This window comes from Leuciscus leuciscus (genome assembly GCF_965113295.1).
Source record: "Leuciscus leuciscus genome assembly, chromosome: 1".
In the NCBI taxonomy this organism is placed as follows: domain Eukaryota; kingdom Metazoa; phylum Chordata; class Actinopteri; order Cypriniformes; family Leuciscidae; genus Leuciscus; species Leuciscus leuciscus.
The window spans coordinates 26242417-26257467 of record NC_138725.1 but is presented as its reverse complement, the minus strand read 5'-3'; the positions used below and the strand labels follow the sequence as shown (position 1 = coordinate 26257467).

General features: G+C 37.9%; 3 protein-coding genes across 8 annotated transcripts in view; 2 read left to right on the top strand and 1 right to left on the bottom strand.

The window, feature by feature from the left end:
- Positions 1–15051, top strand: part of LOC309499726 (GTPase IMAP family member 7-like) — a gene marked incomplete at its 5' end in the record, with an annotated part of 224304 nt that overhangs the window by 201048 nt on the left and 8205 nt on the right. The window lies entirely within an intron of this gene.
- Positions 397–15041, bottom strand: LOC309501095 (uncharacterized protein). Of its 5 annotated transcripts, none has more exons than XM_082173076.1 (3): positions 14966–15041; positions 12021–12331; positions 397–1895 (listed from the first exon to the last, which is right to left on the bottom strand). In XM_082173076.1, the coding sequence occupies exons 2-3, from the start codon at positions 12052–12054 to the stop codon at positions 673–675; spliced, it is 1257 nt and encodes a 418-aa protein (XP_082029202.1). In that variant the 5' UTR covers positions 12055–12331; positions 14966–15041; the 3' UTR covers positions 397–672. The 5 variants fall into 5 exon arrangements, with proteins under 5 accessions (XP_082029202.1, XP_082029203.1, XP_082029204.1 ...); XM_082173077.1 differs by lacking the exon at positions 14966–15041 and adding an exon at positions 13283–13609; XM_082173078.1 differs by lacking the exons at positions 12021–12331; positions 14966–15041 and adding an exon at positions 6853–7948 and having other exon boundaries at positions 397–6368.
- Positions 13808–15051, top strand: part of LOC309501701 (uncharacterized protein) — a 68357-nt gene continuing 67113 nt past the window's right edge. Inside the window, exon 1 of one of the 2 annotated variants that reach the window (XM_082173866.1) lies at positions 13808–14435. The gene's annotated coding sequence lies outside the window, so the exon portion shown is untranslated. The remainder of the gene's footprint in view (positions 14436–15051) is intronic. The other variant, XR_014206980.1, reaches the window with a different exon arrangement.

The following is a 15051-nucleotide window of genomic DNA, read 5'->3' as shown; positions in this document are numbered from 1 at the left end:
ATCTCCTACCCTCCTCAGAGAAGTAATGGCCAACAAAAAAGCCACACTTTTAGGGAAAGGTTCTTGGCCTCAGTCGACTCCAGAATTTCAAAGGGGGCCTCAACCAACCCTTTGAGAACCAATGCCAGGTCCCATGTGGGAATCCTGAGCCAGGGTCTCATCCTCCAAGCCCGTACGACCAACTGCTGTCTCCCCAGAGGCCCATCACCCAGGGGGGCTGGATGTGTGAGGGAGAACCACAGTGGACAGTGAGTCGTCTCTCGAGATGTAAATAGATTTAATTTAAAAGAAGATAATTTAAGCTATATGCCGGTGTGTCTGTATACCTCTGGGACTGAGTATTCACTGAGTTACAGTTCATTTTCGGACGCATTTTAGAATGGACTTCACTGGCAGAACTTGCATCGTGTTTATTTTTCTGTATTTGGCAAAAAGCACAACACTTTGTTTTTATTGTGAGTATACAAAAAAAAAAATAGACGCTTAACAGGATCGAATGATGTATAACACTTATGTAAGATCAAAATCAACAGAGTATTTTGAGTCTCTTTTGCACTGATAAGACAAAAAGCAGATCATGCCGGCGTGATTGCCGACCCCAGGGTGTTAAAACTAAAAAATCTTCCCAACTAGAGTCCCCCCAATGAATCTCAGCCACTTCCAGTCCTGGATCTAACAGATCTTCATGTGTATCTTCAGCTGACTTTTAAAAGTGAAGCTCTTTCCACACTGATCACACATGTGCGGCTTCTCTCTGCTGTGGATCCTCTCGTGTGTTTTCAGATTTGATGACTGACTGAATCTCTTGTCACAGTGTGAACACTTGTAATTCTTTTCTCCAGTGTGGATCTTCTCATGTGTTTTCAGATGTGATAACACACTGAATCTCTTGTCACAGTGTGAACACTTGTAAGGTTTTTCTCCAGTGTGGACCGTCTCATGTGATTTCAGATATGATGAATAATTGAATCTCTTGTCACAGTGTGAACACTTGTAAGGTTTTTCTCCGCTGTGGATCTTCTCATGTTTTTTCAGATTTGATGACTGACTGAATCTCTGGTCACAGTGTGAACACTTGTAAGGTTTTTCTCCAGTGTGGATCCTCTCATGCGTTTTCAAAACTGATAACTGACTGAATCTCTTGTCACAGTGTGAACATTTGTAAGGTTTTTCTCCAGTGTAGATCTTCTCATGTGTTTTCAGTTGTGATAACACACTGAATCTCTTGTCACAGTGTGAACACTTGTAAGGTTTTTCTCCAGTGTGAATTCTCTGGTGCAGTTTTAAATGTTGAGCTGTTATAAAAGTCTTCTCACACTCAAAGCACATGTACTCTCTCACACCAGTGTGAGTTTTCTGATGTCTATGTAAAGAATGCTGCACTGAAAAACTCTTTCCACACACAGAACATGAATGTGGCTTCTCCTTTGTATGAACTGTCAGGTGTGCCTTCAGGTGTGATGACACAATAAATGTTTTTCTGCACTGATCACATGTGAACGGCTTCTCTCCAGTGTGAACTCTCATGTGACGCTCTAGACTATGTTTGGTTGTGTAACTCTTTCCACACTGAGTGCAGGTGAAAGATTTCTTGGCTCTTCTTTTATTTAAAAATGTGTTTGAGCGACTCAAAGGTTTTTCTCCAGGTTTGACATGATGTTTCTCCTCCTTCACTTCACTCAGTTCTTCACTCTCCTCCTTCACTTCACTCAGTTCTTCACTCTCCTCCTTCACTTTCATCAGTTCTTCACTCTCCTCCTTCACTTCACTCAGTTCTTCACTCTCCTCCTTCACTTCACTCAGTTCTTCACTCTCCTCCTTCACTTTCATCAGTTCTTCACTCTCCTCCTTCACTTCACTCAGTTCTTCACTCTCCTCCTTCACTTCACTCAGGTCTGAAATGAAAGAAAAAATAATTTCATTTTTAGTACATCAAAATAGTGAAATGTGAAAAGAGAAATATGCAGTGAAAGGACATAAAAGTGAGCCCTAAAATATTGTAATCATTTAGAAGAACTTTTCTAAATTATTTGCACGTCCTTGAAAATCTCCATGAATAAGGTACAATGTTAATAATTGGATAAATGAAACTTAACTAGAATAATATTAAAGGTATAGCGGAGGATCTTTCCAAATTTTAGATAAGACCCGCCCTCTCCACTTTTTGAAAAGTTTGATTGATTCACCAGAATGATTGACAATTAGGAGGACCAATAGTATAGGTTACCCACCAGGAAGTAAAACATCCTCCGCTATACCTTTAACCTAAAAATATACATCAATAGGGCCATAATACTGACAACAACTTTTAGATTGATATTCCTTTCCCTTACTGATAAGCTTTTTATTAAGTCTGGTTGATAAAGCCAACATATCTATCTATCTATCTATCTATCTATCTATCTATCTATCTATCTATCTATCTAAACTAAGACTCTTAGCCATTTCAAACTACTTACTTTTCTAGTTGTTTAAAAAAAAAAGATGCACAGAGTGTGACGTCAATTCATGACAACTGAAGAACTTTGCTTGCTGTCTAGACTGACAGCGGCTTTAACTGGTTTTAAATTAACAATTTTATTAGCAATTTTATTATCTGTGTCCTACATGTTTCATTAAAACCGGTTACTTCTGACATGATTTTCCTCGTTTCTTAAATCCTTTGAGAAATACAACTTTATCAGCAACTATAATGCAGAGTTTGCTTAAGTTATGATTACAGTCCTGTCAGCCATTCTGAAAAGATAATTTACTTGATACAGTTTAATGTTTATTGCTTAAAAAACAATGTTGTAAACTATGTTGAGAAATGTCTAACATTTTGTTAACATGGTAGCAAAAAAAGAAAAAAATTGTGAACCAGAGCTAAAATTATATTTAATTTGACCTGATGCTGACAATCAATTAGAGAGTTTCTCAATCCTCTCTTTACTGAACATTTGTTGAAAATTCAGTACCTATTTCAAAGTGTAACTGGGTCAATGACGTGACGTAGTGTTGCACGGTGCACCGATACTTCAAAAGTATCGCGATTCTCGTAAATTAAAAACGTCACGATACCTAAATTTATTAGTATCGATACTTCTAATGGCCGGTTCAGATTACACGATTTTTTTGTCTTATGCGCTAGTCACTGTGTCAGATTACATGATTTTGACTCCTAAAATCGTGTCGTGTCGTGGACAAGAACCATGTCAGACTACACGTTTCTTCCAGACCAGTCATCGCGTGCCGTCTTTGAAGACGCACGTGAAGGCGAAACTAGTAGCGCCTGACTTCCGGAAACGAACGTAACAAACAATGGATGAAGCGGCGATTTTCGTATTGGCTGTCTTGTGTTCAGAAAAAGATAAAAAAAAGAAAGAAAACCCGACAATGGACACGTTCCTGGATTGCACGAAGAGGACAGTATGGACTGTCAATCCTTCAAAGAGAACTTGAGGTAAAATATAGCCTGGGAAAACCCAGACTACTTCCGGCGAATTTTAATTCTCTCTCCAGGATAGTCTGGAGAAGAGCCCATTCAAACTCATTTCTGTGCCGCCGAAATCGCAGCACCAATCAGAAACGTTTGGGGAGGGATTTACATGATGACGACAGCGCAGCGACGCTGAAGGAGATTTCGTTACAAAGATGGATGCCGCCGTGGAACATCACTCGTTCGAATCAGTTATCGCGTCTGTTTTGAGCGATTTAAACTTACCGTTTTCGTTTAAACCGGAGCAAAGAACAACACTCGAAGCATACGTCATCTCCTTCATCGATCTGATCGCAAAGACCCGCCCTCCTTAGTTACTGTCGCTTTGCCCGACAAGATACGCTGCTCTCACGCCACACCATGTTCTCACGCAGTGAAAAATACATCGCAGAGCAGAGAGGAGACTGACAACACGCTGACAGACAGGACAGACCAGGTTACTTTTCTGTTACTTTTGATATTAAACATATTAAACAAAGTCTCACCTTTCAAATTTGGTAATTTTTTTTAAGAAATTGAAACGATACATACCGTTTTGTGGCTCTTTAATGTGTCTGACAGATCGCTGTAGAGCATCAGTTAAAGCTGCTCATGAACCAATCATCACTTCCTTCTAGTTCATTTATAGCATCAAATGAACATGGGAAGGATTGTTGTTTTAACCGCGGAAAGACGTCAGTACACTCCGTTATTCATGTTCAAATCCTCCCATGTTAATCTGCTATCTCTCCAAAGAGTATAGAAGTTACTTCTATACTCTTTGATCTCTCCTGACTGCTTTGTCGGACAAAATGGCGGATTATGATTGGTTAGATCGCCTTTGGTTTCAACTGAGAAGGGTCTGGTTTTAACCAGGCTAGGTAAAATATGTTTCATCTGTAAAATCTAGTCTATGCACACACACACACACACTTAAACTCACTCACATAATACACACACATAAACTCACTCATTCACACACACTCTCGCTCGCTCGCTCATTCACACACACTCTCGCTCATTCACACACACTCTCGCTCGCTCGCTCATTCACACACTCTTGCTCGCTCGCTCATTCACACACACTCACGCATTCTCACTCGTAACACACATACATAATCACGCTCACACAAACAAGTTTATCTATAGCGAAGTACAATTTAATGAATGATTAGCTAGCTTAATGCTAATTCCAGTCAGTTAACACAGTTACTCACCGGGTTGCTGAAGTACTTCTGCTATTTTTCGCCAGCATTTTTCTTTTTTAATTCTGTCATGGTACTCTCTCGATGAAACATCATACAGGCAGGAGTACTGTTGCCAGAGCTCCACGAACCTTTCCTCCATTTCATAATTCCACTTAGCAACACCATCGTCTCTATTTCGTTTCGGCATTTTTGAAAGCTGTGTATCTAAATGCGTCTGTGCTCCTATTGGTCAATGTCACACGTGATAGAACCCGTCGTGGAGGACCGAAATTTTTTTTTAACATGCTAGTCTTTTTGTCGTGGTGTCGTGAAGCATCGCAGACGCAACGTAGGCTGTCACCCGCCATGACACACTATACGAGATGAAACGATCGAATCTTGCGTCCCGACGCCCGTTGTCGTATACGAATTCCCACGACACTCTAAGTCAAACGGATCGTGGCAAAATCGGGCTAAAATCGTGTAATCTGAACCGGCCATAAGAATGACCGCGTTCCAGATGTGTATGAGACGCATTTCATGTTGGTGTGTGCAACACATTCTTCCAGTGCCTCCCTATGGACTAGAGTGCGGATCGGGCCAAATTTTTCTGTCCGAGCCCAGCCCGCGTCCGACAGAGCAGTAACCGAACCCGACCCAGCAGTAACCGAACCCGACCCGAGCCCGAGAGGCATAAAGATATATGTCCGAGCTAGACCCGAGACCAAGTTAAAATCCCATTTTTTTCCCACATACTAATGACACATACATGTATGTTTGTTTGTGTGGAAAGCCCGCTTTTATTAAAGGGGTCATATAATGGTACATGCACTTTTACAAGTTGATTGTACTGAAATGTGTGTTGGCAGTGCCTGTACACAACCATCATAAAATGATAAAAATCCATCCAGTGTTTTTTTTATTTTTTTTATCTCCTTATGTTTTCCAATCTCTAAAATCAAGCCGTTCGACCTAGTGACGTCACACGGTCGGACGCCCCTCCCACGATTTGTGATTGACAGCAGCGTTTCAACACAGACCCGCCCTCGCGTCATTGTTGATACTCACTGGAGCACTGTCTATGAGCAGAATGGCATCTAAGCGATTGTTGTGTTCTGTTCTTGGGTGTAATAACAAACACAGCAGTCATTTTGATGTTCCTAAATCCGAACCGCTGAAGACCCAGTGGCTGAGTTTGTTTTCGAAGGGAATATTCCCCACAATCAACGTCAATGCTTTCATGTTTAATATTTAATATTAATATTTATATTAATCTTTGCAAATTGCTAGCTGCACACTTCACTTCACTAAACGGCTGTTTACACTCAGGGTACATTACGGCATGTTTTCTATACACGACGTTGTCAATATAAATCATAATCCCACGTTTATTATGAACAACGCGTTATGGTCATTGTGTTACAAACAGTGTGCGCACAGAACAGAGGGGTGGGGTGAGCAAAGCTCATTATCATTTAAAGACACATGCACTTAAACAGCATTCTGAAAACAGAGCTGTTTTTGACCAGATCAAATGAGTGTTTTCTTTCAATACTAATGAGAATTTTTAATTAAAGTATATTACAAACTTTTAATTTAGACCCTAAAAGATCATATTAGCTTGTACAAAAATGGCATTATATGACTCCTTTAAGCAACTGTAGGAAGGCATTCGGAAATGTCAACAGGATGAGTGCATCAGCGCGCACGGAGAAACAAGCGCACTTAAAGCAGCACTCAGTAGCTTCGGGATTTCTTCGCTGTATTCTCGCTTTTTGCTCGCAGGTTTCTCTCTAGAGCTCCCCCCACAGCTTCGGAATATATATTTGACAACACTGTTGTAAAAACTCGTTGGTGATTCTCAGACACCAGAGGCTATAGATCAACGACATCAAAGCAGAGGGGACATTCTTTAAAACGTCTTCTTCATTCGGGTTCGGACAGTGTGAGGGCGCGCAATAATGACAGCATTTTAGCAGATTTCTTTTGGCCGTAAAGCAATTGTTTACATCGCGAGACCTGATATCACGCGAGACTCCCTGACGCGGCGGCCGGCGGCTCGCCGGCTCAAAGTTGCAAGTGCGTATTTTCCGCTCACGGGCACCAGGGGGGTGCGAAACGACCACCATTCAACCCGAAATAAGTAATATAACCATTCCAATGACTCCGAAGCTGTTCAGTTAAGGTAAAAAAAGTTACTTAGTTCACCTTTAAGGCGCGCATGCACGTGTTTCGTTGTCACGGCTACATAAACAAATTTCCGCACACAGAAAGACAGATGTTATGGTAATATTTTACATGTATTTTAATCACAAAAATGAACATTTGCATCAAGTGAAAGCATCAGGCACATTGGCTACCTACACAATTACTTATTAAGCTGTTTTAAATTTAAAATGTTCAATGCCTTATTGCGCTGATTTGACCGAACCCGACCCGAACATAATTTCTAAATATCTGTCCGAACCCGGCTCTGCCCGTCGGGTATCCATCCTCTACTATGGAGATCTGTGTTTTTTCTCCTCACGCACGCAGCAAAGAAGCTGCAGCTGTCATGTGACAAACACTACAGCGAGATGGCTGCATGTGCGAGCACAAGTGATACTGTGGCCGCCGGGCCACGACTGGTAGAAAAAGATGACGCGAGGAGTGAAATATGGGAGTACTTTCCATATCGTATAATCGCTGTTCATATTTTTATTCAAAGTTCAGAATCAAGATAAAGTTATTACAGGTAACTCTTATGTTTCTTATGATAACTGAGATAATGCTGCTAAATTTATTTTTATTTTTTACCTTGAATGTCATTGCTCAATATTTTTTATATTTTTATATTTCATTTTTGTTCAAATGTTTAATATGCTGTTCATATGCTCATTTATTAGTGTGTTATATGATTAAAATGTTGTCCCGGTTTTAAAATAAAGCACAGCAATGATATTTGAGAGTGTTTCTCCCTTTTCAGAAAAAGTATTGAAAGAGTATCGAAATCGCAATTCTTGACTTGGTATCGGTATCGAAACAATATTTTTGGTATCGTGACAACACTACGTGACGGGTCATTTTTTTGTCCAAAGGCCTTAATAATAATAATAATAAAAAAAGATATATATATAACATCCAAAGTATGTAAGGTAGTACAACTTGATCTCTTTTACTGAATCCAAAAGTTTTTAATTATATTTTCTACATATAAAGGTATTTTCATTGATGTCATTCAGAGTAACCAATATAAAGGGCTCCATTTTGGATCAAGTCAATGTGGTCAATAATATGTGACAGGATGTGACATCATTCCGACACCTGCAAATTAATTAACTCTCTCTTAACTATTAGAAAAATTCATGTTTTCACTTGCTCATACACATGTCCCCAAATATCAGGTCATTTTTGACCCGGTTGTACAACCGCTATAAAACAATGGATAATGTTGTAATATTTTAAAAACTTTTACTAAATATAAAATGTTTGATTGTCCTTTTGGTAGCTAGATAGCTAACTAACAAGCTAGGCAGCTAGATATCAGCCTGTTAGCATTGAATGAAGATTTTGTCATTCGTTATAACCAAAAGAGTCATTCAGTTAAACCAAAATTTTGGTTATAACGAATGACTTACTGGTTGTATTGAATGACAGCAATGTATGTTGGTCATATTTGGACATATTTGGAATAAATAAATACAACTTTTTTTTAATAGAAAATGTGCAGAGTATGTGCAAAGTATATTATTATACAATTTAAAATATAATTTTGACTGAATTTTTACCTTTTTTATAGATTTATAATTAGCCTATATCACTTCTGGGCAAGGATCAATGCTGATCCTGTTAAAAAAGAACAGATGCTCGCCAAAAGAAGGGAAAGGTATCATTTGTTTTTATTATTTATATTATTATATTCAATAATATAGGTGCCTGAAAGTACCCCATAGACATACTATGGTGAAGGGAATGGCCAAAAAACCTGGATTGTGCATGTTTATCCTACTATGGTAGATTGCATAGGGATTTTGTATTGAACATGATTTTGCAGCACAGTGTCATAGAGACAAGGGGGTGGGCTCATTTTACTCAGGCAATCAATCAGTCTTTCAAGATCATCATGAAGCCATTAAGCCACACCCTAGCGACCATTAAGAGCACCCTAGCAACTGTTTACATAGACTGCCATTGTAAAAGGCCCAGAAGGATATCTTTGCAGCACATTGTCATAGAGACAAGGAGGTGGACTCATTTTACTCAGGCAACCAATCAGTCTCTCAGGATCATTGTGAAGCTATCAAGCCATGCCCTAGCAACCATTAAGAGCACCTTAGCAACCCAAACAGAGAGGGATATCTTCAAATCCGAAAAATGTTCATGAATCTATAGCCTAGCAGCTCATTGTTTAACAATTTAAACACTTGTTCCGAGACCAATTAAATGCTTTAATGTTTTAGGGCCCTATCTTGCACCCAGCGCAATTGACTTTGTACACCAATGCATGTATCATTCCTATTTTGCACCCGACACACAGCGGACTTTTCCCTCCACAGACGCACGCCAGTAAATTTGGAAATGAACTTGCACTCCCAGGGGTGGTTCAGCAAAAAGAGGAGGCGTGTTCCGGCACAAACATTCCCTGGTGCTATTTTGCCGGTTTAGAAAACTATTCCGCCACTGACCAGGAAAAACCTAGTCTAAAGTCACGTTGCACATGTTATTCATATGCTATTTTAAGGGCGCATGCTTGGCCATAATCAATGTAGTGTGTGCGCAATGCTCTCATCTACACACAGACGCAGCAGTTCTCATTTTTGCAAATCATACATAATTACAAGGAAAAACATTACCACAGAGGGAAATCATTGTTGTGTCCATGAAGATGTGAAAAACAGGCATACATCTAGCTTACACAATTACCCAAATTATTAGAGGTCGACCGATAGTGGATTTTACCGATAACGATAGCTAGGTTGGGCCATACTTGCCGATAACCGATTAATCCACCGATAGTTTTTCAAATTGATTCTGGATAAAAAAAACAACATAACACTCCAAGTAAAACAGTGCTGAACTTTATTATAAAAATAATAAAACTGTATTGAACCATGAAAACATGCTAAATGAAATAAATATATAAATATGAATAAATATTGAAGTCAATAAAAGACATTCATTCAAACTGAAACAAAAAGTAATACTCTAAATAACAAATAAAACCAGTAACATTAAAATTTTACTGTTTAACTGTTCTTTTTCAAGCCAACTTAATGAATAAAAAAGTAACAAAATTTGATCGGTATAATATTTGAGCAATACAATTGCACCTTGATCATTCATGTTAGTTTGATAGTGCATTAACTATGGTTAACAAATAAAAACCTTAATTTAAATTTATATATTGTACTTTATATAAATTAGTACATGTTAATTAACAAATAATGAACAATACTTATACAGCAGTTATTAACCTTAGTTAATGTTACATATGGAATTTTACTGTAAGTGTTATCATTTCATATAAATCCAAACAGTCATGCTTAAAGATGGCCAACTTTAAATATATACAACGCCAGAGCATTGAAATGACATAAATATTACATGTAGTCTCACACTTTTGCTTCTATGATTATAAACACTTGATGATTATCTAATCAAAATAACAAAATATGTATTAAAGTGATGATGAAAAAATAACCGAAATCGAATGCTTTTCTGATTTGTTTATATGTTTCTGTCGGCTGTATGAACATATCAGTTTGCTATCTTACGTCTCTAGCTTTAAATATGCAACTTCTCTGCATATTTAATGCATAAAAGTGACCAGCTCGATATAAACTAATGCAAATAGATGGTAACAATTGTGACATTAAACATTCGGGTCGGACGTTTATTTTTGTCAGTGTTTTAACCGCTTGAGGTACTAGCGTCCTCTCAGCCTCGAAGGCAAACAAACATATTGTTGTGCTGTTCTTTCTCTACTAATGCAGCATTTAGTCAACAAATTAATCACTTTATAATGATATGACAAAATGTACTGTATACATAGGCTACCTTTTAGCTGTCGGTGCATTAAACACGCATCTGATGTCAGCGCTCTCCACGCAGCGTGTGCTCTCAGTGCAGCACGCAGCATCACGTGTCGAAATAAACAACACGAGGCATCAGCGATAGTTTTTATTACACCTCTAGAGGCCGCTCTTGTACTGCATGATGCCAGCAGAGCCTTCTCAGCTCTCTCTTACTGTGTAATGAATGACAGCGCGAGCTTCTCAGCCGCTCCAGCAACGGACAACCAGGAAAAACTATCGTTATGTATTTTTGCCGATAACGATAGTTCCACCAATCAACTATCGGTGCCGATTCATCGGCAAAACCGATTAATCGGTCGACCTCTACAAATTATCATACGCCTGTTTAACCGAAGCTAATTTGGGTGTGTTTCTCCATCCCAAATGTCACTTCTCTGTGTTTTACGGCCCTGGCGAGAACGTCGGTCTCCTCGGCTGTGTTCAACCGCTCCTGCGCCTGGCAAATCCGCCTTTATAATAGCAAGCCGCCATGGAACAAGCGCGCCTGCTCTTAAAGGGAATGTGAGATGACGCTCTGATTGGTTTATTTCATGTTACGCCCCAAACCACACCTATGAGTAATGTAGCTACTTCAGACAAACCCATTTTAGATTTGCGTGGGGCGCAAGAGTAATTTATCCCGCCGGTATAATAGCAACAGTGCCCAAGACCCGCCCACAAAGTTACTTGCGTTTCGCGCTTGATACTTGCATTTCAGATCGTTAAAATAGGGCCCCTAATGTTTTAATTAATATAATTTGCAATACGAGTTATAGCCTATGTTCATTCCAATATCAAAATGTTGGATATCAAAATGTTTTAATGTTTGAAGTACTTTTTTACTTAATATTACTTTACATTACTTTTTTATTTTACATTAATAGCCTATTATATTAACAATATTGTTAATATATATTAACAATAAAATGTGCTTTTGAAGCTATTTGTCTCTGTTTATTGTCTTAAATATTAAACATCAATGTCAAATCAGTTTTTTTCATGAATAATTATCTGCAAATTAATAATTTTAGATATATTCATGGTTAAACAACCAAATTACTTTTTTGGTGACAAATTTTGTCCATCTTGTAAATAATGACAAAAAAACAGTGTTAGTTGATTGTACAAACCACAAAATCTTATTGTTTACACCTAGGTAAACTAAAAAATTGTTTCAAATATAGTCTCCATTCTATTTTTTTACACTTTTAAAAACCTTATTCGTCAATGACCCAATTGCATATCTAAAAGTGATGAAGTGCTTGAATGTTTCTAACATGAATGTTCTTCAGCATCATGAATGAATGAAGAATAAACACCAACCTCTTTGTTCTTCAGGATCTTCAGTGTGTTTCATTCTGCAGGGTTCTGGATCATAATGATAATGTGAATGCTGTGGGAGGAGCTTCACTGATGATGTGAATGCTGTGGGAGGAGCTTTACTGATGATGTGATTGTTGTGGGGGGAGCTTCACTGGTGATGTGAATGCTGTGGGAGGAGCTTCACTGATGATGTGAATGCTGTGGGAGGAGCTTTACTGATGATGTGATTGTTGTGGGAGGAGCTTTACTGATGATGTGATTGTTGTGGGAGGAGCTTCACTGGTGATGTGAATGCTGTGGGAGGAGCTGATCTGCAAAAACCAAAGTTATCAGTTACTGGGTTTGTTTTAATACTAAATGACACATCTAAGCATTTATGTATTTATCTCTATATAGAAACCAACAATTACTCTTAGTATATTCACACCAATGAAATGAGCTTCAAGTGTCAATTTACAGGAGATCTGAAGACATCTGCATAATAAATGAGGTGAAAACAGGAACTATTGTCATGAAATAAACAGTGTTTTTAGCAGATCAGTTAATATTGATGAGCCTCAGACTATCAACACTCATTCAACAAGCCATTCAGGATCATCAGCAGATCTTCTCACTTTATTTTGAGTGTTTGCTGTTAGAAACACACATTATTTGAGTCTGGATAGACGATAAAAGCCTGTAAAACTGCTCTATTGAAAGACAATACTGTAATTTCTCACCATCTGACACGTATAAAAAAAATCTGTATCACAAAAACAAACACTAATGACACTCATCTTCAACCATATCTATGAACTGAAACATGGTTTGATTTTATGATAACTAGGCTATGTTCATTGTATTAATAAACACCTGAAGATTCACACAAAGGAGAAGATTCATTAGTAATATTACAGCAGAAAAGATCCGCCATATACCCACTAGAAAAGGCCAAGGATTTCCATATACCCACTTAAAAAACCGGGAGGATACGTAACAACTTCGTTTTGTGACAGAACTTTAACACTTTCATTCATAAATTCACCCCGTCTGTGTTTGCGAAGCGACGGATAGAATCGCGGAATCCAGTCACAAATGGAACTTGCTATATAAAGCAGAACGTCACGGAATTAGGCTATTTTTGAATGAATCAAAAGTAGGGCTGTACAATGAATCAAATCTCGATATGGACGAGTGTCTATGAATATTAAAGGAACACTTCGACTTTTTGGGACTTTAGCTTATTCACCGTATTCCCCAGAGTTAGATAAGTCCATACATACCTTTTTCATCTCCGTGTGTGCTGTAACTCTGTTTGACGCACCCACCGCTAGCCTAGCTTAGCACAAAGACTGGATGTAAATGGCTACAGCTAGCATACTAATCCCAATAAGTGACAAAATAACGCCAACATTTTTCCATTTACATGTTGTGATTTATATCATATGAGACACAGCCATTTTTTAAACGTTTAAATACTGGGAACTATTTTCTCAGAAGGCAAAGCACTGCTACTTGGGCGGAGTGATGCAAAAAACTGAAAAATGAACATATAGGCTAATTATAGAAACATGACATCTCAAATAAAATAAATCAATATTAAAAGAATAAATGTCCAGAATACAAAATAATTATGTAAATATAAAATAATTGATATCAAAAGGAGAGATTTTGCGTGAAATTAATAAATTAAATACACATAAATAAATTAATAACACATAAATACTACATATATGTGGATACCAGCACATGTAGGCATACAGGGAAATGAGAACGTAGATGGATTGGCAAAAGAGAGCATGTTGACATTGAAATTAAATTGTCAAAATCAGAAGGGAAGAGTCTAGTGTGGAAAAGGGTGATGGAATTATGGCAATATCAATGGGATCATGAAATTAAGGAAGACATATATGATTCAAAATAAAGACATTGTAAGAGAGATGACAAATAGAAGGAAAGAACAAGTTATAATAACAAGACTTGGGATTGGGCATTGAACATTAAATTGAACTTAGGACAACATGTGACGAATGCCAAGAGGAGGAAACAGTCAGCCACATTTGTATGTCATGTAGAAAATTTACACAAGAAAGGCAAGAGTTGAAACATCATTTACAAGAAATTGGTATAGGACAGTATGATGTAAAAAATGTATAAGAAATAAATATTTGTTTTATTTTTTAAAGAGGACTGGACTGGAAAGACGAGTACAAGTATGAGGTGACATGATAATTGACAGCAGATTACAGTAATGCGACTTTTTGGATGCCAACTGCCATAAAACACAGAATAACAGAAGAAGAAGAAGAAGAAGAAGAAGAAGAAGAAGAAGAAGAAGAAGAAGAAAGTTCACACCGGTTTGACAAAAGGTTTGTCCTGAAAGATGGAGCAGTTCACACTTTAAAAGCAGAAGCTGTTGTTTATGGACCACAACCTGTAAGTGCGTTTTATTCTCTGTTGATGTGTTTTCCATCGCTAGTTTCTGTCGTTTTATTTAGCTATGTTGTAGCAACGCTGTTTCAAACACATACAAACTTTATTTTAATCCCACCAGCGAACTTTGAATGTTGGTGTTTATTAGAGCTTTTATGTAATGTTTACCCACATGCTCGCTTGGCTACAGGATCGTTACGTTAAACATGGTTCTATGTAACGTTAAACTTTTTTTTCTTTTTTTTTTTTTTACTGTGGTAAACCATGGTTAGACTCGTACTTATAGTTTTGAACAGATATTTGGCTACATTCGTTTTGTAGAGAGAGAGAGAGAGAGAGAGAGAGAGAGAGAGAGAGAGAGTGCTGATCAAATAAACCCTTCGAGGATTGTTGTAATAATGAGTCAGAACGTTTGTATGAAATGCATGAACTTTTTTGCCTGTTTTAACATAAACATTAGCATTTGCAGTAACTTAGCATTCACAAATAACAAGTATATAAAAAAAGTATGAGACATCTACAAAATAACATACCTCTCTGAAACGTCCTCCGTTCGTGTTTATAATGCACTGGAGCGCAACTACTGTTATGGTAACGGCGTGACGTTTCCGGACAGCGT